The 21,867-nt window shown below is 54.4% G+C and overlaps 1 protein-coding gene across 2 annotated transcripts in view; it reads right to left on the bottom strand.

Moving 5' to 3' along the window:
* Positions 1–747: 747 nt before the first annotated feature.
* Positions 748–21,867, bottom strand: part of EVC (EvC ciliary complex subunit 1) — a 75,254-nt gene continuing 54,134 nt past the window's right edge. The window contains exons 13-21 of one of the 2 annotated variants that reach the window (XM_047857275.1): positions 19,636–19,745; positions 15,989–16,199; positions 14,834–15,040; positions 12,042–12,186; positions 10,121–10,232; positions 5,319–5,445; positions 3,701–3,794; positions 2,920–3,031; positions 748–2,382 (exon numbers count right to left, since the gene is read on the bottom strand). In XM_047857275.1, coding sequence (XP_047713231.1) covers positions 2,298–2,382; positions 2,920–3,031; positions 3,701–3,794; positions 5,319–5,445; positions 10,121–10,232; positions 12,042–12,186; positions 14,834–15,040; positions 15,989–16,199; positions 19,636–19,745 — 1,203 coding nt within the window. In that variant the 3' untranslated portion in view covers positions 748–2,297. The remainder of the gene's footprint in view (positions 2,383–2,919; positions 3,032–3,700; positions 3,795–5,318; positions 5,446–10,120; positions 10,233–12,041; positions 12,187–14,833; positions 15,041–15,988; positions 16,200–19,635; positions 19,746–21,867) is intronic. The other variant, XM_047857276.1, reaches the window with a different exon arrangement.

Raw genomic sequence — 21,867 nt, 5'->3', positions numbered from 1 at the left:
TCTGTGGCAGCGTCTAGGTCAGCAGCCAAGGTAAGGACAGGACAGACACCAGGCTGGCCAGAGAGGTGCTCGGAGCATCTACGGCCTTCCTCCTCGCAGCTGAGCTCAGACCAGAGGGTAGATGTGTGTAAAAGAAGGAATCTATGGTCTTCTCATTGGATCGTCACTCATCGTCCCCACCAGCACCACCTCCTATCTCTGTAACAACCCACAGCCCATAATGCACGTGGGGACGGGAACCCAGTGGAGGAGGGGGATCGCGGTGTGTCCTCGGTCTTCCCTGCACGGAGCGTGTGCCGTGTGTTTGCACAGCCCGGCCCCGGGCGTCCCCAGAGCTGGAGCTGGCAGAGTCGGTCTGCAATGGGATGAAAACAGAGTCCACAGCCTTTCTGGAATCACGGGCCCCTAACTGCGCCAAGCACAGTAGTGGGGCAGCAGGGCCGAGGAAGAGCCCAGAAGCACTGGCATGTGACACAGTCCCTTGGGCCAAGGAGGCTACGCTCGTGAAGCAGAATAACTTTCACGCAAGGTCTGCGGAAGCTGAGATGGCCTTCGATCTTTCAGAGATCCCGGTGCTGCTGGGGGGGGGGGGGGGGAGGGGTCTGGATTTACCAAAATCAAGTTACCAAAGCAGACACTCCCAACTCCAGAATGCCTCTGTGCCGAGGGCCCACATGACAAAAGTGGTTTCTATGTAAACCGGGTTCTCAAAACGCCGCAAGAAGGAAACCACCGCCTGTTTAATGAAATGCTTTATTCAGCCACAAGAGGGAGCTGGCGGTTAACTCTGGAAATCCCGCCTGCTGACCAGTCGCTCTGATGGGGAACATCCTTAACCAACTAGGGAACTGCCGTGGGAGACCTCTTCTGGCTCAGGGCTACTCCTTCCTAACAGAATCTAATTTAGATTTTAAGAAATAAAAATTCAGCCCACAAACGGTTCAGAAATCTCCCGAAGCCCACTACGTTCTGGGCTCACCAGGTACTGGCACACTTTGACTCAGGGGACATCTGGCCACGTCAGAACACGTCTGGTTGTCACAACTGGGGAGGGCTCCTGGCATCTGGTCGGTGGAGGCCAGGGATGTCCCTAAACATCCCGCAAGGGCACAGGACGGCCCCCACCCCCAAACACAGGATTAGCTCACCCAAAATGTCCACAGTGCCGGGTTTGAGAATCCCTGATTTCAATGAGAAGAGTAATTTTCATTCCCAGTGGGAAAGACCTCTCCTGGCAGTGGTTTAAGTGTGGCCAGTCTGGAAGCTCCTGGATACCGTCCCTGCCCACTGGGAGCAGCAGTGCCCCTGGGGAACACGTCTCCTGAGGGAGAATTGCCATCTGGCAGAATGGTTTGTCCCTTCCCAAGGGAAGTCTGAGGGCTGAGTGGGGCCACCCACAGAAGACACTGCTGTAGGTGTCATTAGGTACCAGTCAGGCCTCAGGTCCCCAGGGTGGGTGACGTAGGCCTGCAGGTCAGGGATTCCGTGGTCTGTGTCAGGGTCCTGGGGCCCTGAGACAACCTCCAAGGTGACCAGGCACTAGCTGCTGGTTGAGCCAAACATGGGAATCAGTCCAGATGAGAACCCTGCGGCCAGATGCGTGGGACACGTCTCATGGGACATGAGAACAAGGATGACAGAATTGGAGAAAAAGACGTGCCTGGGTGGCTCAGCTGGGTACGTGTCCGACTTCAGCTCAGGTCATGATCTCGTGGTTCGTGGGTTCCAGCCCCGTGTCGGGCTCTCTGCTGACAGCCCGGAGCCTGGAGCCTGATTCGGATTCTGTGTCTCCCTCTCTCTCTGCCTCTCCCCTGCTCACGCTCTGTCTCTCTCTCAAAAATGAATAAACATTAAAAATAGTTTTATAAAGAGATGGAGAAAAGGCTTCAGGCCAGGAAACGCCAGCCCCGCCCGGAGACCCCCGCATTCCCAGCAGAACTCCGTGGAGAGTCTGGGGAGCAGGGGGGCCCCGAGGCTGGAGGCAGCCTCACGCTGGGCAGGCAGGGTGCGGGTGGGGGGTGGGGTTCAGAGATCCAGGGCCAAAGAGGTCCCTGAGGAAGGGAGCCACGTCTCCAAGCCAAAGAGAAAGAGAAAACTGCAGGCAGGGTTCCGACACGGGGTTTTCATTCCACAGGCGGCAGGGTCTGCCATGCTCACTCAGGCCTTCTAGGCACTTCTCCGCCTGTCCGTCTGTCCATCCGGCCCCCCGGTGGCCCTCCCCGTCCCAGCCGGCTGGGGCGGGCAGGTGGCATTATTCCGGCTGGATCTTCCACATCGGCCCCGACCCAAACCGAAACCTACGGATGGCTTCTTTCCTTTAGCGGCTTCTTGGGGCTCTCGCCGTCGCCAGCTTCATTCTCCTGCTGGTTCAGCCTTTTGCTGCTTAAAACAAGGAAGCAATGCAGTGGTCACAACGTGAGTCCAGATCTGTCCAGAGGCAAGAACTCATCCGATCTGATCAGACGAAAAGGCAGTGACAGGCCTTCAAAACAGCCCCACCCCCTTTAACTGGGGTTGTCCAGAGACAAACACGGCCTCTGGTTTCCCTCTGTTGGGTGGGGGGAGGGGGTGGTCACCTGAGGGCCACGGGGTAAAGGCAACCCCCCACTCAGATGACTGGGCGCACCGGGACGCACGGACCCTCCTACAGACCCCAAAGTGTCTGCAGCCACTGGGGGCCTGGCAAGAAGGGGACCGTTCAGGCCGGATGCTGGCGGGACGCGGAGCTAGGTCATGGCCGACCCGGCCAAACTGGACACGAATAGTAGCAGTGACAGGGATACCAACAGCTCCCGCCATCGCCCATCATTTCTGGGACCCTGTGGCTAACACCTCCGAGAAAGGTGCCTGTTTTCCTGCCCGGACTGTAAGCGGTCAATACGCATCCACTGGCAATAAGCCGGCCCCCCTGCACCGTACCTGAGTGATCCCGAGGGGTGGCCCCCTGCTGCAGGGTCATCGTCGGTGGGGCCCCCTGGGTTCCCTTTCTCCCGGGGTGGGGGCTTCTTCCTTCTCGTCCTTACAGGCTTCTCTGCAGAAGACACATAAACCCAGACATTGGGTGACGTCAAGCACGTGACAGCTTCCCTCGGCCTCACCCCGACCCAGCCGGGCATCTGCTGAGGACATCCACGGCCAAGGAGACACTCTGTGCTTTCTGCGATTACACCCATTTAACTTGTAGGGAAACTGAGGCCCGGGGAGGTGACGTGCTTTCCCAAGCTCACACAGCCGTTACGTGCCGGAGCTGGGATTCGAACCCAGGGCTGCCAGGCTCCCGCTGGGTTTCTGCCACGCCCAGCTGACCCGAGCTTCCGAAGCAGGAGGACCCTGACAGAGCAGCGTTGTTTTAAGAGACCTCTGTGTTCTCACACACCCCCCTGTCTCTATCCCGTCAGCCGGCTACACCACCTGTGAGGTCACAGTAGTTGCCGCCGGCAGGGGGCCAAGGGCTAATCACCCCCGTCTGTAAGTCGGGGACACAGAGGCCCGGGTGGTGAGCTGCAGACCTCAGAATCGAAAGTACTGAACGCTGGAGAGCAAGGCGGCCCTGGGGCTAAGTGAGTCCGCTCGTTGACGGGCAAGGACACAAAAGCCCGGAGAGGGTAAGCACGGTGCCCGAGGCCACACAGATGGTTAGTGGCGGACACGGGACTGGAGCCCATACTCCCGCTGCTGTGCACCGCCTTCCACGGCTTACCTGACGAGCCACGCTTGCTTGAAAACGGTCTGCTTTCGGCGAGGGGCACCCGGGCCAACGCCGCCAGCTCTGAGACAAAGCTCTGCTCGGCCTCCTGGATGCAAGGACGGAGGGTCATCTGGGTCCCCCTCTGCCCCGTCCCGCCTCTGCACCACAGTGAGGCTGACGCCCTCTCCAGGGTGGCTGATGGCCCCGCATCCCTGGTGGCAGACGGGCCTCCAAGAAGAACCCAGAGACGGCAGGAGCAGGGCGGACGCGTGTGTGAGCACAGGAACCAGCACTTTCCGGCTCCTGCCAGGGAACTGTCCGTCCTCACTCACGCCACCAGGGGGCCCCATTTTACAGAGAAGCGTGCAGAGGTGAGGGCTCAGAGAGGGACACGGCACCCGCTTCCGCCCAACTTCAGAGTCTGAGCTCTTAGCTGCCGACGCTGTGGCTTAACCACCGACCTGGATTCCGTGACTTATTAGCGGCGTGACACTAGACGGTGACTTCAGCTCTCAGAGCTGCAGTGTCCCCACCTGTACCTGGAGTACGACAGTGACCTTGTCCTCAGTTCTGGGACGACGAGGTCAGATGGCGTGTGTAACGCTCTTGGTTCCGTGTCTAGGACAGACGCTCAGGGAACGAGCCTTAACCACCTTGGCCCTCACCTGTCGCTGCCACACCGGTGGGGACTACTCTGACCGGGCCAACACTCTGTTAAGTGCTTCCATTCCGGAATATCTGATTTTTTTTTTAAGGCACCCACTTTGCTTTAAAAAAAAATTTTTTTTTAATATTTCTTTATTTTTGAGAGAGACAGAGACAGAATGCGAGTGGGTTAGGGGCAGAGAGGAGGGAGACACAGAATCTGAAGCAGGCTCCAGGCTCCGAGCTGTCAGTACACAGCCCGATGCGGGGCTTGGACTCATGAACCATGAGATCATGACCTGAGCCGAAGCTGGACGCTCAACCGACTGAGCCACCCAGACGCCCCTATTTTAATTTTTTTTAATGTTTATTTATTTTTGATAGAGACAGAGCGTGAGCAGGGGAGGAGCAGAGAGAGAGGGAGACACAGAATCCGAAGCAGCTCCAGGCTCTGAGCTGTCAGCACAGGGCCCGACAAGGGGCTCGAACACACGAACCGTGAGATCGTGACCTGAGCCGAAGTCGGACGCTCAACCGACTGAGCCACCCAGGCGCCCCGCCACTTTGTTTTCATAACCGCACTTTATGAGACTTCCCCGTGATGAGCTACCCACTTCATTTCACAAGGGCCGAGCCACCCGTGTGTCCCAGGGAAAGTGCAGGCCTCGGTCACCAGCCGCACTGCCTCCGTGACCCTGAGAGGCCCATGTGATGGCGAGCCACGTGCAGGGAAGAGCTCACTTCTCCTCCGGCTCAACGGCGGGGAGATGATCGGAGCACAGGGCCTGGCCCCCCGAAGCTGCTCGGGAATCAGCACAGCTGCTGCCCGCCCCCAAGGCTCATGGCCAAGCCGTCAGCCAGCGAGACTCAGCCAGGGCCAAGGTCTTTTTGCCGCGACCTGTGGTCACGAGAGTGGCCTTCTGCTGCTCCTGTTCCTCCCTAAACCCCGGCCCGCTCCGTGAAGGCGCTTTTCCGACACTTGTACCTGTAGCTGGGTCTCAAGCTGGGCTTCCAGATGATCCACAGCCCTTGCCTTCTGCTTCCAAGCATCCAGGCGGATCCGCTGGTGCACGGTGAACTGGGCCAGAAACTTTTTCTGCTGTGCCGCCATCCTGGCAGAAGGAACGAAGGCCATCAGTGCCGCCCCAGCCGGCGGCGGGTTAATCAGAGACCCAGCACAGACGTGCCCCCGGAGGCTGCTGAGTCGTGGGAACTGGGGAGCGGAAGCCGTCCTTGGGCCCGTGGAGCCCAGAGAGAGGAATGGCCTTGGCCGGCAGGATTTACGGTGGCTGCTGGCCTGTGACAGTGGCCACAGCTGGAGTCCCTCCACCGGGGGGGGGGGGGGGGGGCTGACTCATCATAAACGCGAGTCACGCTCGCGACTTTGCAGAATCCCGCGTGTGCGTTTTTCGTTCGGTCCCGCTGGGTCCTCAGTGATAGAGCAGGACAAAGGGTAGAACACTCAGGGCAGGAGGCGCTCAGAGGGGGCGGGGGCATCCCTGGGGTCCCGCAGCTGCCCAGTGACTGAAGGGCATGAAAATCATCTCAACCCAAGGGTGGGGGCGCATTCCCCTGAAAGGGCCGGAGACCCACCAGCTACCCATCCTTACGGAAAACGTGCAACGGGATGCTCATCTCCTAGCCTGCAGCATCCGAGCCACGTGCAGGGAAGAGCTCACTTCTCCTCTGGCTCAATGGCGGGGGCCTGACGGGCGGCACAGCTCCGAGCGGGGGCGGCAGCAGGGTCCCTGACCGGGAGACGGCCCCCGCTTGCTTTCACCTTGCCTCCCCCCTACCCTGAATCCCCCTCCTTCCTTGGCTGACCTTCCTCAGACCCTCAGCAAACAGGAACATCCCATCCCATCCACCTTGTTTTCCTAACGGCCCTTTGCCTCTTTCTTTCCAATCTCCTGTGAGTTCCTACATCTGCAGAAGCCACGTTTAGTGTCAACAGGGAGCTGTTCACGGAGTTTACCTGCAGGCACAGAATTGCACCTTGCTTTTGCTTCATGCTCCTCTGTCTGCCAGTCATAGCTTTCCCCTCTTCTTTGTAGTTGCCTGGCAAACTCCTATTCGTCCTCCAAAACCCCATCACTCATCCATCCATCCGTGTACAACTTCATTTATACGTAAGAACATCTCTGGCCTGCCAGGTGCTGTCCTGTGTTTTGAAGATACAGGTGCGAACAAGAGACTCACAGTCCCTGACTTCACGAAGCTCCACTTTGAACTCGGGTAGAGGATAGATGCGGAACAAATAATTGATACAGATGAGGTCAGTGCTCTATAGTACAGCCTCCCCCACACCCTCGAGGAGGCTGCATTGGTTTCCTGGAGCTGCTCTAACAAAGGACCACAAGCTGAGGCGGGGGAGGGGGCGCTTAAGACAACAGAAATCTATTCTCTCACGGCTCTGGAGGCCAGAAGGCTTCGATCAAGGGGTCAGCGGGGTTTCTTTCCCTCCAAAGGTTCTAGAGGAGAGCCCACTCCCTGCCTGTCCCAGCTCCGGGCGGCTCCTGGTGATCCCTGGCATACGTCCACACGGTTCCCATTCCTGCTTCTGTCTTCACGTGGGCTTCTCTGTGTGTGACCAAATCTCCCTCCACCCCACCTGCCCTTGGATTTGGGGCCCGCTGGAATAATCCAGCATGATCTCTTCTCAAGATCTTTCACTTAATGATATCTGCAGAGATCTTTCCTCTACATAGGTCACGCACACGGTCTCCAGGGATTAGGACCCGCACACACAGGTCACACGCACAGGCTCCAGGGATGAGGACATGCACAAATCTCCTAGAGGCCCCCATTCAGCGGCCAGGCGGCTTCTTGCTGTGAGCAGCCTGTCCTGTACCCGTTCTGCCAACAGTCCTGGTCACTCTCGGCTGCCACCCTGACTGCCTGTCCGCTCCTCACCATGGACTTGGCTAATGGGCCTGCCAGGCAGTGAGAACTCTATCCGGGGGTGGGGTTGGAGTGGGGCTTCCCCCTGCACGGCCCGGAGATCCACGAAAGGGTCCAGGGGGGACTGAGACACAGCCACCTGTGTTTACGCGATGCCCTGGCTACACGTAGACACAGGACAAGACGGGAGGCCAGAGGCCACAGCTCTAAGCCGGGAGGGGCAGTATAAGGACCTGAGACTAGAGAGCGGCCGAGAGGCAGACAATCCTGCCTGCGGAGGGACAGCCATGTGGTGCTCTGGCCCGAGCATGAGCCCCTTCGGCACTGCTGATCCTCTGGACCTTCCGGAAGGAGAGGATGCCCTACTGTAGGATCTGAGTCACCTGGACGGGTCATAAACCCCTTCCTTTTGGACTCCTTTTTGGTTATGGAAGTGGGTGTTTAAAAAAACATCCCTCCTGAAAGAGTCCCGACTGCACAACTGTTTCAAGCCGCACTGCGCACCGTGCAGAAGGCACGGCAGTGACAATTGTGCTGGTGGTGGAGGACATCAGGCGTGGGGCGCTGGCCGCGGGCCGGCCCTGCTGTGGGCGCCACACTCTCTGTGGGTCCTGACGGTAATGCCCTGTGAGCCAGGAGCTACCGTCACCCCACTTCACAGATGGGGAGCCTGAGGCTCGGGGCGTGAAGGGACCTAGCCCGCGTGTGGCCAGTCCACCGCCGCGTCACCTGGCACCCCTCAGCCAGGCTCTCCCACGATCCCACTGCTCCCCGGGGATGCAGTGTGGAGTTTGCCCTTGGACCGAGAATTGCTTTCATGCACTCAGTCTCGTAACGTTCTTTTAAATCAACGATCCATTCTCGCTACACGGCTCTGTCCCCAGGAGCCCTGGCGGACTTTCACCAGAAACTGTGAGCGGACAGGCACGGAGGAAAGGGCACCAACAGCCACGTATGAGCCTCTAAGTCACAGCGAGAGTTGGTCACGCACCCGCACCCCCACAGGGCTTTGCTTCCATCTCCCGTAAACCTGGCGGGGAGGTCGGACTGGGGGCGGCTGAGGCCCCTCCTCTTGGGTCACTGGGGTCCAGGTGAAGCCCTTGGGCTCCATCCATCAGAATCCCTGGAGAGGAGGAGTGGGGTAACGGTTCAGATTCCTGGGTCCCCCCGCACAGCCCCCGAGCCTGAGTGTCCAGGTGTGGGGCCTGGCATCTGCACGTTCGGGAGGAGAACCAAGTGAGATGATGCCCCCCCCATGTCTGAGAGCTGCCGGGCCCGAGTCAGGTGGACAGCCGACCGTCAGGGCCAGGTGGCACCTAGGCGCGGGATGGCAGGACATTTCCTGACCACTGCGAACGGCCGTCGGAGGATTTATGGACAGCGTGTGCGGGACTCAGTCCGACCCAGGGGACCCTATGGTTCTTGTTTCCAGCCGTCCGATGAGGGGCTGGAATCTACTCGGAGGCCGCGCACAGAGCCCACGCCTCCATCCTGCAGGGCCGTGGCTGTCTGCTGCTTCCAGCCGCCGGGACGCCTCTGCCTAGACAAGGGACCGTCACCTGTTGTCCTTCAGCGCCCCTCCCCTCTCCCAAGAGAGCACCCGCACAGATTTATTGCTGTTCCCCTGTCCGTCTCTCCCTCCAGGCTGTGAGCTCTGGGGTGACAGGCACTGTCCCCAGTGGCTAGCTCGGGGCCCAGCCAAGAGTCGGTGCTTACAGGGGCATGCCGGGTGGCTGTCCACACTTGGGTGGATGGTTTCCACACAGGCCAGTGGCTTCTTCCGCCAAACACCTGTGTCTGTGTCTGTGTCTCAGTGCCTTCTCTGGCCACAGGGGTGTGTCTGGCCAGCTCAGGGGCCGGAAGTGCTGGTGACATAACACCCCCAGGGCAGACCGTCAACCCGTGCGGAACAGGGCTTGGCAGACAAATCCCCTATCTTTTGCACCCCTTGTTGACATAATTGGAAGTTGAATTTTATACCATCTCCCAGAAGGTCCAGAGCGGGATTGGGCCTCAGTTGCCGTGGGCAGGCTGCACGGCCACAGGGTTGGTTTGCTTCTTCTTCATTGCGGTAGGCCACACAGTGCCCCCACAGGTGGCCTTGCCCTAATCCCTGGACCCGTGAAGACATTACAGTACGTGGTAGCCGGGTCTCTGCAGGCTGGGTTAGGGTTATGAACTTTAGGATCTGGAGATTCTCCTGGACTATCCAGTGGGTCTCAATCACCACAACGCTTACAAGCAGAGAAGTTTCTCCAAATGGAGTCAGAGAGATGAGGCGGAAGAGGAAGGCAGAGGACTTCAAGCATCGAGACGCAGGGACCACGAGTGAGGACCAAAGAGAGGCCTCTAGAGTCCGGGTGGTCCCCAGCCGACAGCCACAAAGCAAGGGGACCTCAGTTCTACAGAGACCCGCGTTGTGCCGGCGACCTGGGCAAACCTGGGAAGATTCTCCCCAGAGCCTCATCAAGAGCCCACTGGGCCGACACCCCGAGCTGGGCCGTGGGAGACCCACAAAACCAGCACCCGCCGCAGGGACCTCAGGTCCGCAGAAGCGTGGGCCACATAGCTGGCTGTTGTCATGCCAGCAGCGGGAACCAGCTGGGGGCCTCACCTCCCTGCTCCCTCACGGTGCTTTCTGGGGTCACTTCCAGGGTGAGCAGCCTGCTCCCAGCCCCCGTGCACGGGGGGATCCCACCCCACCCAGACTCGCTCGTTCCCGTGTGCCAGGCCCCGTCCTGGGGGCCGCGTGTCGAGCAGGGAGCCCGACCGAGGCACGGGGGCCTCCACTCTGGCAGCCACGTGCACGCACCATCGGACGCGGAGTGCGCGGAGCAGACGCGTGGGAGGAGAGGAGGGCGCACAGGCCAGAGGGGGCGAGCTCACCTCTGGTGGACGGCCGTGCAGGCTTCGCCAGATCCATTCACCGCCTTGCTCCCTGGCGAAGGGTCTCCGAATCCCTGCTTTGTCCGCAGCTTGTAATTCTCCGTTCTCTCACCTAGACCATTTAGCACACAAGGTCAAGGGGCATGCTCGGGGCTGGCCTCTGAGCCAGGTCTGGGGTGGGGCCGGGCACAGAGATCGGCAGGAGACGCGCTCTCAAATCGTGGGCCACTTACGCAGCACCTGCACTGCCCCCTGGGAAAGGCTCCGCGTGCGTGAGAAAGCGAGGCTTCCGTCAAGGACCCTGCGCCCCCGGAGGAAGGTGACCCCTGCTCTCCCTGCAACTGCTCAGACCCCACTTTCTTGAGAGTGCCAGGAGCAAGGGTGGAGAAGAAGAAAGATTCCACTGCAGAGAGGCCGTCATGGGTAAAAATTCAGAGCAGAAGGAACAAAGCGTTCGACAGGCGGTGGTGCTGTGGGTGTGCAGCCAGCCCCTCCCATGTGGGTGCTTTCCGGGCAGCCGGGAAGTCCGGTTGGGCAGGAGCTTTCTAGAACACACAGGTTTAACCTGGATGGTCTCTAACCTGGGTGATATCTGGGGATGTGGCATTCTAGGACTCTTTAAAAAAACCAAAAAGAGCACTGAACGAAGCAGAAGGAGCTTATGTGGTCAGCTAAGTTGCATCATTTCAATGTATTTCCTGGGAAATCCTCGCATGAGAGCCGGGGTGTCAGGGAAACAGGAAATCTGAGCTGAGAGGATGTGTGGAGGGTGAGCCCAACCCTAGCCTCACAGATGGGGAAACTGAGGCCTAGAGAGGGAAGGGAAGGCCCCGGCTCCCGAACGCCCTGTGGTGACCATCTGTCTGTCTCCTGCCGACCGAGACCATCTGGAGTCATTGGGCAGATTTCCAGGCAGGTGTCCAGATTTTGAGTCTGGGATTCAAAGTCCCCAGGACAGGGGAAGAAAAGGCACCTGCTGTGCTTACCGAGGGGACTGATATTCCCAGAAGACTGCGCCCAGGACCTGCTGCCCATCGTTGGTCGAGGAATCGGTTTCAGCTCTGGGCATCCAGGCAAAACCCATCTGAGAACGTGGGGTTCTATGCTGTTCTGAAGTCCCGGATGCAGGGAGGGACGTTACAAGCAGAGGCCTCGAGGAAACTGGCTTTTGTCTATTATTATACACGTATTGTTGCTGGCTTTGTGGATGTTGTCCATTCTGTCACCCAGGTAGCTTCTTGTGAGGGCACATGGGGGAAACTCTCTGGGTCTTAGGAACATCAGGGCCACTGATCTGTTCTCACTCGCTGTCACTGCACAGCTGTAACTGATGAAGTTCCCATCCCTTTGGCCACTAGGAAGCCCAGAGTCAAAACCGTGTCACCATTAGGTAGGGATCTGATGGCCTATGTCCCAGATCATGACCTCACCTGAACCCCATCTCACTGTCCTATCCTTGTCCTGATTCATCTACTTTTAAAAAAAAAATTTTTTTAACGTTTTTTTATTTTTGAGAGAGAGACAGAGCACAAGCAGGGGAGGGGCAGAGAGAGAGAGAGAGAGAGACAGACAGACAGACAGAATCCGAAGCAGGCTCCAGGCTCTGAGCTGTCAGCACAGAGCCCAACGCGGGGCTCGAACCCATGAACCGTGAGATTATGACCCGAGTCAAAGCTGGACGCTTAACCGACTGAGCCCCCCAGGCGCCCCCTGATTCATCTACTTTTCAAAAATCCTCGTATACCATATGGTCCTCTAGGTGGCTTTTTAAAAGCCTATTTTAGGGGGAGGGAGCAGGCAATCAATCAATCAACCAAACCGCCCCAGTAACGTTCGGAAGGTCTGACGTGCCATTGCGTCCCAAAGCAGGAGCACGTCTGGCCTGCTGTGTGCGGGGCTTCCCTGAGGAGGGGGCCGTTACCCTGCAGGGTCTTCAGGAGTTGCAGCCTTCTCTCCTCGTGGTCCTGCATGACCCTCCCGATGTGCTGGTAATATGCCCGCACGAGCCGGCCGACGCTGGCACTGGTCACGTAGACGCTCTCCACGGCCGCCTCCATCAGCACTCTCTGTGGCAGGAGGGGGAAGATGCAGCAAAGTCACACGCGGTCCCCCACCCACGTCCTGGTTCTTAGCTTCTACCACGCCTGACCTTGACTGGTAGGGCAGCAGGCAGAGCATGGGTGGGTGGGTGGCTTACGCCTGTCCCGGTGATCTTATGTCCTTGGTCAGGGGTGCTCTGGGGATGGCCGTATGACCGGTTCTGGCCAGTGAGACCCAGTGTTAGGGAAAATCTGTCGGGGGGGAGCACCTGGGTGGCTCGGTTGGCTGAGCGTCCGACTTCGGCTCAGGTCATGATCTCACGGTTCATGGGTTCCAGCCCCAGTAGGGGTCTGTGCTGACAGCTCGGAGCCTGGAGCCTGCTTCGGATCCTGTGTGTGTCTCCCTCTCTCTCAGCCCCTCCCCCACTCACTCTCTCTCTCTCTCCCTCCAAAATAAAATAAAAACATAAAAAAAAATCTGTTGGGAGACCTTCCCTTTACAAACATTAAGGCAAAGCTTAGGATATGGGTGAAAGATTTTGCTGTCTTCTTTTTTCTGCCTGGAATGCAGATCTGACGTCTGGAAAGGCAGTGGCCATTTTGAGACTACGAGGGAGCGAACTAACGTCAAGAATGGTGGATCAGGAAGAAAGAGCCCGGTCCTTGCTCGCAGCCTCTGTGCCAGCCTGGAACCACCTACATGCACATTTCTTGTTAAGTGGGCTGAACAACGTCTATTTATTTGCCATTTGAGTATGTCTTTTTGTTACCTGCAGAAACAGGCAATCTTAAGCGATACACCTTCAGACCCAAAGCGGAGGCTGAGATGCCCCACCATCAGGCACGTGCTGGCCGTGCCCTGGCAAAGTCACCGCCCTTCACTTCCTAAGATGATGGGCAAAAGGTCAGAGAAGTCAGACGCCAGAGGCCCCGTCTCAACAAACATCTATCAGATGGTTCCAGGCTTTGGGCAAGAAAAAATACCCACTTATTGCTGAGCAGTTACTGCTGCGCGGTTGGTTACGTTACGTTCCTGGAGCTGTGCTATGTCATGGCGCCGTGGGAGTCGTGCAGGGGTGCGTGGAGGCGGGGGAGGCGGAGCGGGTGGCAGAGGCGGAGCGGGTGGCGGAGCCGGTCTGAACCGCCTGGAGCTCCCACGACCCCACTCATCGCTCACAGAGCCGGTGCCCTCTTCCCCTCCCCTCTGCTGACCTCAGCACCCTCACGGAGGGGTTCCGACTCCATGCCTCCAAGGCCCCCGGACCTGGCCTCGAACTTTCTGCAGGAACTGCCTCCGATGGCCGCGCCCTTCCTTCGCTTTCATTTAGCTCATGGAGCCGGAGCCCGGAGACAGGAAGCCCCTCTTCTCCACCTCCCTCCCAAGTCAACGGAGCCACGGGCACCATCAGGCCTCTGTCCTCCTGTCTTCCTGCCACAGGGGGGCGCTGTTCACTCCCCTCTGTGTCCGGCCGATGCAAGTCCCACGGAGAGCGCTTGCCTGCCTGGATCGCCAGCCCAGCACCTGCCACGGGGCTTGGCACCAAGAAGCCCCGCGACTGGGACATTCTTCCAGAAACTGAACACCTGTTCTTTCTCGTAGCGGTGTGTGTGGGGAGCACTCCTCCCCTATCCTGACTCAGGCTCCCTTTGGGAAGGGACGCCACGTTCACGTTTCACTGCAATTTCGTGCCCCGAGCATCTATTGGGGAGGAGCTGTAGACTTTTACGGAAAGGAGGTGACCCTTCCCAACACCACAAACCGGGCCCGGCCCTGATGTCTGGATGGCGGGCAGCAGACATGAGCTATCTGGAACGAGGGGGGGTGTCTCAGCAACGTGGGTCCCCTCTCTTTGCTGTGCATGTAAGTACGGTGTCTGTAGCAAGCGGAGGTTTCTTGCCTTTCCTTATGGTCTGAGCCCGGGAGGCGGCCCGGGGGAGGCAGAATGTGTCCACGCTGTGCGGGGAAGACTGGGGTCCAGTCCCACTCGGCCACTTCCTAAGCCTGGGAGTCTTTAACCATGTCCTTTGCCCGTGATAAACCTCAGTTTTCCCATCTGAACAAAGGGAAGGAAAGGATCCTTTCTGGGCAAGGTTGTGGGCAGATCCTGCTGAGACGCGGCCGGCGAGGCACTCAGGTAGACTTACGAGCACACCGCTGTCATCTGTCTCCCTAGGGCTCGTGGTTGGGGTCGGTTCAAGCAGGACCCCCGCCCCCGCCCACCCAAGCCAAGCTGGTTTTAGCTGCACTCAGCTGTCAGGGTCAACTCTGCAAGGCCTCGTGTCCACCGAGGCAGCCAGAGGCAGGAGAGGCTCACGCCTGTCTCTCTCTGGCAGAGGCTGTCTCCGGATCCTGTGTCCGCCACTGACCGGCCGGGCAGCTCTGGCTGAGCCCACGTCCCTCTCAGAGCTACTGGAAGGGCCGGGCCAGTGCTCAGAATAACGTTATAGGCGGGAAACCCCGCCGTCCTGTGGGGGAGGCGATTCCCGCTCGTGGAGGAGGAAGAGGGGGCTCGAAGAAGCCAGGTGATTTCTGCCAGGCCCGAGGCTGCTGGACAGGGCACCGCGGGGCCGGTGTCCCAGGCTGCTGCCCCGTCCACACCCTTCCCCCTGCCTGCCCAGCCCACCCCAGTCCCTCTTGCCTCCCGGGGCCCCGGGGCCGGGGGTTGGCTCGCACCTTGAAGTCGTCCCAGTCCTTGGCCCGGCTCTTGGTGGCCGCATTCCGCGCGTGGGCCAGCAGGGCCTGCCCGATGGCTCTCTCCGTGTGCTCCTGCAGGAGCCGCCCCACCTCCTGGGCCTCGGCCAGGAGCTGCTGCTGGAGCTGCAGCCGCATCTGCTGCGCCTCGTCCTCCAGCCTGCTGGCCTCCTCCACGACTCGCGCCTCCTGGAAGGGACGGAGAGGGAGGAGCCCATGCTGCACAGAAGCCGCGGCCAGGGCCAGGACTGGGATGTGGGCTGGCCCAGCCCAGGGCCCCAGGAGGGGCGGGGGAGGGACTGAGAAGGGGCAGAAAGTGGGGACCTCTGGGCCCGCAAAGCCAACGATGGGTGAGCCGGGGTGTCTGTTCAAGAATCCCCCAAGCATTTATTGAGCACCAACGGTGTGCCCAGTGCCCCTTGTGGCCCCTCACACGTACAAGAACTTCCTCATTCTTCCAAAATACTGTGAGGCCTGAACGCTAGGAGTGACGGGGACACAGAGGCTCAGAGACACTAAGTAACTTTGTAAAAGTCACACAGCAGACCTACGTTCTGAAGCTAGACCTGAGTCTGAGCACAGTCCGGGACATCATGGAAGCCAGGGCAGGGTCCTGGGACTGCCCTTCATTATGGGAATGGGAATTAGAGAAGGAGGGGAGGGGAGTCAGAAGGAGGAGAGCCAGTCCTGCCTGCTTCCCGCTGCACGCTCCTGGGGAGGGTGAAAGTCACTGTGAGCTCGTCCCCCACTAATGGTCAAAATGCCAGCTGCTCCAATAGCTTGGTGACTCCATGAGCCCTGCAGTCAGCCTGCTTGGGTTGAGATCCCAGCCCGGCAATTTCCAAATCCTTTCTTCCCATTTGTTGAAACAGAGAAGCCCCTTTCTCCCAGCACCCTGATGGCGACCGTACGTATCTGTTTTGTGATTCCATCTGCATGTTCAGCCCAATTCTCGATATCGCATGCACTAAAGCCCTTGGGCACACGGGGCGCCCCCACAGGAGGCTGCCATCATCCCACCCCCACCCCCACCCCGCGATAATAGGCGTGGCGGGATTTGGGCTCCGGCAAACACGGCCGAACCCGGACCCAGCACGGCCTGGCTGGGATGGGTAGGGCCCGACATGCCGATCTTACCAAGGCTCTGAGCAGCTGCCACTGATGCTCGTCCAGACACTGGGAGGAGCCCTGCTCAAGGGCGTGCTGCTCACGCAGTTCCTGGAGAAGACTCTTCTTCCCGGCAAGTCTCATGTGGGTCAAGGTGGTGATGGCGCTACCCCGGAGAGCCAGCCTCCGCAGGGCTGAGCACAGCAGCAGGTCGTGTCCCTGTAGGATGTACCACGTGGACCTTTGAGGAAAGCAGGCAGGGGGCTGGGAGTCAGTGCTGTTGGCTTCACTGAGGGTGACGGTTAACTTTGCCAGCTGGAATGTTCACAAGGCGCCTGGACATCTAACCAAACATTATTCTGGGTGTTTCTGGATAAGATGAACATTTGGATCAGTGGGCTGTGTAAAGCAGACCACCCTTTCTAGTGTGGGTGGGCCTCATCCAATCAGTGGAAATCCTGAAGATCAGAAAAGGCTGACCCTTCTATGGGTTGCATTGGCCTAGAACATGGGTTTGTTTGTTTTTTTGTTTTTCCTGCCTTTGGAATTGAACTGAGATACCAGCTCTTCTGGGGTGACAAGCCTTCAGACTCAGGAGTGAAAATATACCATGGTCTCTCCTGGGTCTGCAGCTTGCCAACTGCAGATCTTGGGACCTCTCGGTCTACATATATTTCTCTGGTTGGTTCTGTGTCTCTGGACGACCCTAATACATTGAACTACCAAGAAATGCCTCAAGTAATCATGCTCCACAGGGAGCCCCTCCAGAAGGAGGGAGGTTGGAATTATCTGATCTCATGTTGCCTATTCTCCATTTGACATGGGTATTCTCACCTATATTCAGTCATTTGTTCTTTGATTCGTGTTTTCAACTTTATCACATCCTGCCCCAAGTTTCTGATGCATTTATGCAGCTTTCTTCAGTACACATCCACATGAATTTCTTATATTAACTTTCCAAACCAACACATCCCAAACTGAAATTGTGGGCTGTTTCTGAGTTCCCATCTCAATGACTCAAGTGAAAAATGATGGTTTACCAGACAGGCCCACCGTTTGGTATTTTCTGACAGCCTGAAAAGCTGAACAGAGTGGGGGCAGTCAGCCTACCAAGGAGGAGAGACCAGGCAAACACTCCAGGCTTTTCAGCTGGGGGCTCCTGTCCTAAGAGTAAGGAATCATCCCTCACGGAGGCTTAATTTTGAATCCGCTAAGTTCAAAACTGGGGTAGCAGACCTGCCACTATGGGAAATCCCTGCTAGAAGTAAGATAAATCCTCTCTGGAGGAAGATCCCATCATTCAAAACCTTAAATTATCTCTTAAGTTATCAAAATTGTCTTAAATTGTCAAAATGTAAAATTTTGAGCAACAGCGTCTAGCATCCGATGAAAATAATCAGACTTGCAAACAGATACGAACTGACCAAAAATAAAGAGAAAAAACAGACAATAGAAACATACCCAAAAGACAGTGGCTGTTGGGCTAATCAGACAAAACCTTCACAACAATTATGATGAATATGTGTAATAAATTAAATAAGTGAAGAGTTTCAAGAAACAACTGAAAGCTGTGAAAAGAATCAAATGGAAATTCTAGAACTGAAAAACAGTAGATGGACTTAACAGCAGATAAGACATTGTTCAAGAGACCGTGGATGGGATGGTAGCTCAAACTATGTGTCTAGAACTGAACCACAGAGAACAAAAGAATGAAAAATAAAGGACACTCTGTAAGATGTATGTGAGATAAGGCAAAAAGTTCTAATAAAATGTAGAAGCGGAGCCCCAGAAAAGTAGGGAAAGAACAGGCAAAAGGAATATTTAAAGATATAATGGCTGAGAATGTTCAAAAACTGATGAAAGACTGCAAATCAGAGAAGGCTTAAGAAGCACTATAGATTTATTACACAAACAAGAAATGCCCAGAAAACCACATGCATGGTTAGATGTATCATAATACACCAATGAAAACCAAAGAACAAAAGGAAATCTTAAAAGCAGCCAGAAATTATTGAAATCAGAAGACAAAAGATTATCTTTAAAAGTATTTAGAAAAAGAAAAACCAAATTAGGATTCTATACCCACTGAAAACATTCCTCAAAAATGAAGATGAGATAGACCTTTTCAGACAAACAAAACCTAAGAGAATTTGTCACCAGCAGATCTGAAATAAAGACACAGGAAACAATCAAGAGCAACTGAAATGGTAAATATGTGAGCAAATCTAAAGAAATACTGACTATTGGGGTGCCTGGGTGGCTCAGTTGGTTGGGTGACCAAGTTTGGCTCAGGTCATGATCTCACAGTTTGTGAGTTCGAGCCCCACATCAGGCTCTGTGCTGATAGCTCAGAGCCTGGAGCCTGCTTCGGATTCTGGGTCTCCCTCTCTCTCTGCCCCTCCCCTGCTCATGCTCTGTCTCTCTCTGTCTCAAAAATAAATAAATCATTAAAAAAAAAAGAAATACTGACTGCATAAAACAATAATTATAATATCTCACAGGCTTGAAAATAGAGAGAGAAGTAAAATACCCACTAAGAAAAGCATAATCTACGAGGGAGGAATAAATGGAATTAAGGTGCTCTAAGGTGTCACACTGCCCAGAAGAAGGAATAGATTAATGTACATCAGATTTTGGCAAAAATCTAAAAATGTTTAACCATTAAAAGCACAGTAAAAGAATACATAACTAACATGCCAAAAGAGAGATAAGTTAAAATGATTAATAATAACAATAATAATAATAATAACACCTAATCCAAAGGAAGGCAAGAAAGGAGAGATGCAGGAGAGACACAGGGAGAACAAACAAAATAAATAGTAAGGTGACAGATTAAAAATCCAAATATATCAGCATTAAGATTTACATTAAATATAAATGGACCAAATATTAGTATACTTAAAAGACACAGGTTTTCAGGCTAGGCAAATCTTGCAGTTGCTCCCTATTATCTTAGCAGGGCTCACAGAATTTTCCTGTGTGTTGTCATCTCCTTCCCCTGTATTATCCAATAAGATAGTTATCCCCCTACTTCTGGATGTATACACAAACTAGTTTCCTGGAAAAGGCTGGCAACTAGAAAAAATAGTTTTATCAGAATAATTATTCTCATAGAAAACAAGGAAAAATAAATATTTTAGAGTAAGATGAAAATATGGTATTATACTAATAGCTACAGAAAAAAACAGACTAGGATATACATTTATTAATAAATTGAGAGTGATGGAAAGTGGGCAGAAAGAGGTTTTTTTTTTTTTTTTAAGTGATGGAAATGTTCTAAATTTTGATCATGGTCATAGGTGCAGAACTCTTGTTAATTTACCAAAAATCACTGAATTGTACACTTAAAATAATGTATGTGAATTATACCTCCAAAGAAAGTGTTTAAAATGTTCCTATCAAAGACAGCTCTACAAAGTAGGTGTGATTAGCCCATTTTATAGGTGAGGAAATTGAGGGCAAGAAACGGTAAGTCATTTGCCCAGAACATTTCTGACTCCACGCCTTTATCCGTGGCACCCTGTCACTGTCTTCCACGTTTACATTTACAGTTTGGCTGGTGTCCAAACCGCACGGTAAGAATGGCAGGAGATGGTTAACTTGTCCACTTTGCAGATGAGAACACTGAAGCTAGCATGGGTCACACAGGCCCCCACCCTGCAGAAAGCTGTACTCACTCTTCACTGAGGCCACCAAATCGGCCCAAGACTTGGTGGACGATGCTCTCATGGCCATCTCGCAGGTACGTCTGCAGCACGGTGGACAGGGTCCACTCCTCCATCCACACCTAGGCCCAGCACAGAGGAACAGGGGTCAACTCACAGCCACTTCACCCATCACTGCTTTGTTGGAACATGCCTTTTGTTTCTTGTCTCAAAGATCCTTTTCTCCCCTGATTTCATTAAAAATTCCCCTCACCGTTCCTTCTAGAGATTTTTAAAGTTTCTTATTTGCATTTAAATCTTAAAGCTAATTTAACATTCATTTTCTGCGGTTTGAAGAAGGGATCCAATTTTTTTTTCTGCATACATGGATACTAATTGTGCCAGCACCATTTATCACCTAATTTGTCTTTTTATGAGTGGTCTGTCGTGCCACCTCGTCTTACATAGTTTCCATACACACACAAATGTCATTCTAGGCTCTCTGTTTTGTTATGAGTCTGTCTTTATTTCCGCATCAATACCACACTGCTTTAATCGCTGTTGCTTACAGCAAGACTTCATAGCCAGGCAAGTCCTCCCATATTCTTACACAAAACTGTCTTAACTATTCCTGGTTGTTTTTCCTCTCCTATGAATTTTAGCATCAATTTATCAAGTTTGGGGAAAAAAGCTTTTTGGATTTTCTTATAGCTGAACTGAATTTATAGATTAATTTGGAGCGGATGACCGTCTTCCCAAGATCGAGTTTTCCCATTCAAGAACACGGAATTTCTTCTCGGTCTTACTTTAAGCCTCCAATGACATTTTATAAACTTCTCCCTTAAGCTTTTATACACATTGGTCAGATATATTTTTAGGGACCCTACGGCTTTTATTTGGAAGGGGATCCTTACTTATGTTATCATTGGGTGCTGCTGGTATGTGAGAAACGTACTGGTTTGGGATGCTGGTTTTGTATCTGGTAAGTTTACTGAGCAATCTGAATAGTTGTAATTGTTTGCAGATTCTTTGGGCTTCTCAGTGGAGACAGTCACGGGGTGCCTGAGTGGCTCAGTCAGTTCGGCATCGAACTTCAGCTCAGGTCATCATCTCACAGTTTGTGAGTTTGAGCCCTGCATTGGGCTCTCTGCTGTTAGCACAGAGCCCACTTCGAATCCTCTGTCCCCCTCTCCCTCTGCCCCTTTCTCTCCCTCCCTCTCTCTCAAATACACATTTAAAAAAACTCCAATGGAGGGGCGCCTGGGTGGCGCAGTCGGTTAAGCATCCGACTTCAGCCAGGTCATGATCTCGCGGTCCAGGAGTTCGAGCCCCGCGTCAGGCTCTGGGCTGATGGCTCGGAGCCTGGAGCCTGTTTCCGATTCTGTGTCTCCCTCTCTCTCTGCCCCTCCCCCGTTCATGCTCTATCTCTCTCTGTCCCAAAAATAAATAAACGTTGAAAAAAAATTTTTTTAATAAAAAAAAAAACTCCAATGGAGACAGTCATATCATCTACAAAAACCTACGTAGGAGCCACACAGGTCATCGATTGTGTTGTTTAGATCTTATTTTTATGGCCTGATTTGTCATCTGAACAGTCTATCATGTTCTGTGAGATGAGGTGTTAGAATATTCCATCATGATTTCCATCTGTTCATTTTTCCTTTTAATTCAGTCAAATTTTGCCTAATGCATTTTCCTGAGGGATTGTTTCTTTTACGTTATATAATGACCCTCTTTATCCCTCAAGAACGCTTTCTGCCTAATGTAGAGTTAGTCAACTTTCTCTTGGTTGGTATTTGCCTAGTATATAACTTTTGGTGTCATGATGCTGTAGGTGAATCTCATAATGTCATGTAGCGTGGGGAAGGTTTCTCTGCAACTTACATGAATTTGTTTACTATTCATTGTGACTGATGGTATACTTGGACTTATTTCTACCATCTTGTGGTTTCTGGTTGCCATGAATTTCCTTTGCACTGTTCACCCCCTCCCCTTCTATTTGCCGTTTAATGGGACTGACTGAGCAGTCTCCAGGAGCACAGCTGTGGTTAAAAAGCTGGGTTAGGGCTCAGTGCAGGGAGAGAGAAGGTGCACCACGGGGACATGGGAGACATCTCAGGTAGAGGGTGTTAGGCCTGACTGTAGGATTTAGGCTTTGGAGGGTTCAAGGTAGTGGAGCCTTATTCTGGATTGGGTGCTGTTGAAAGGGGTCATGCAGTGATGGGTCATCTCTGTAAGTCCTTCCTAAAAGGAGGGCAATCTGGG

This window comes from Prionailurus viverrinus, chromosome B1 (genome assembly GCF_022837055.1).
Source record: "Prionailurus viverrinus isolate Anna chromosome B1, UM_Priviv_1.0, whole genome shotgun sequence".
NCBI classification, from domain to species: Eukaryota; Metazoa; Chordata; class Mammalia; order Carnivora; family Felidae; genus Prionailurus; species Prionailurus viverrinus.
Note: the sequence above shows the minus strand (reverse complement) of the source record. Positions and strands in the feature narration are given on the sequence as shown.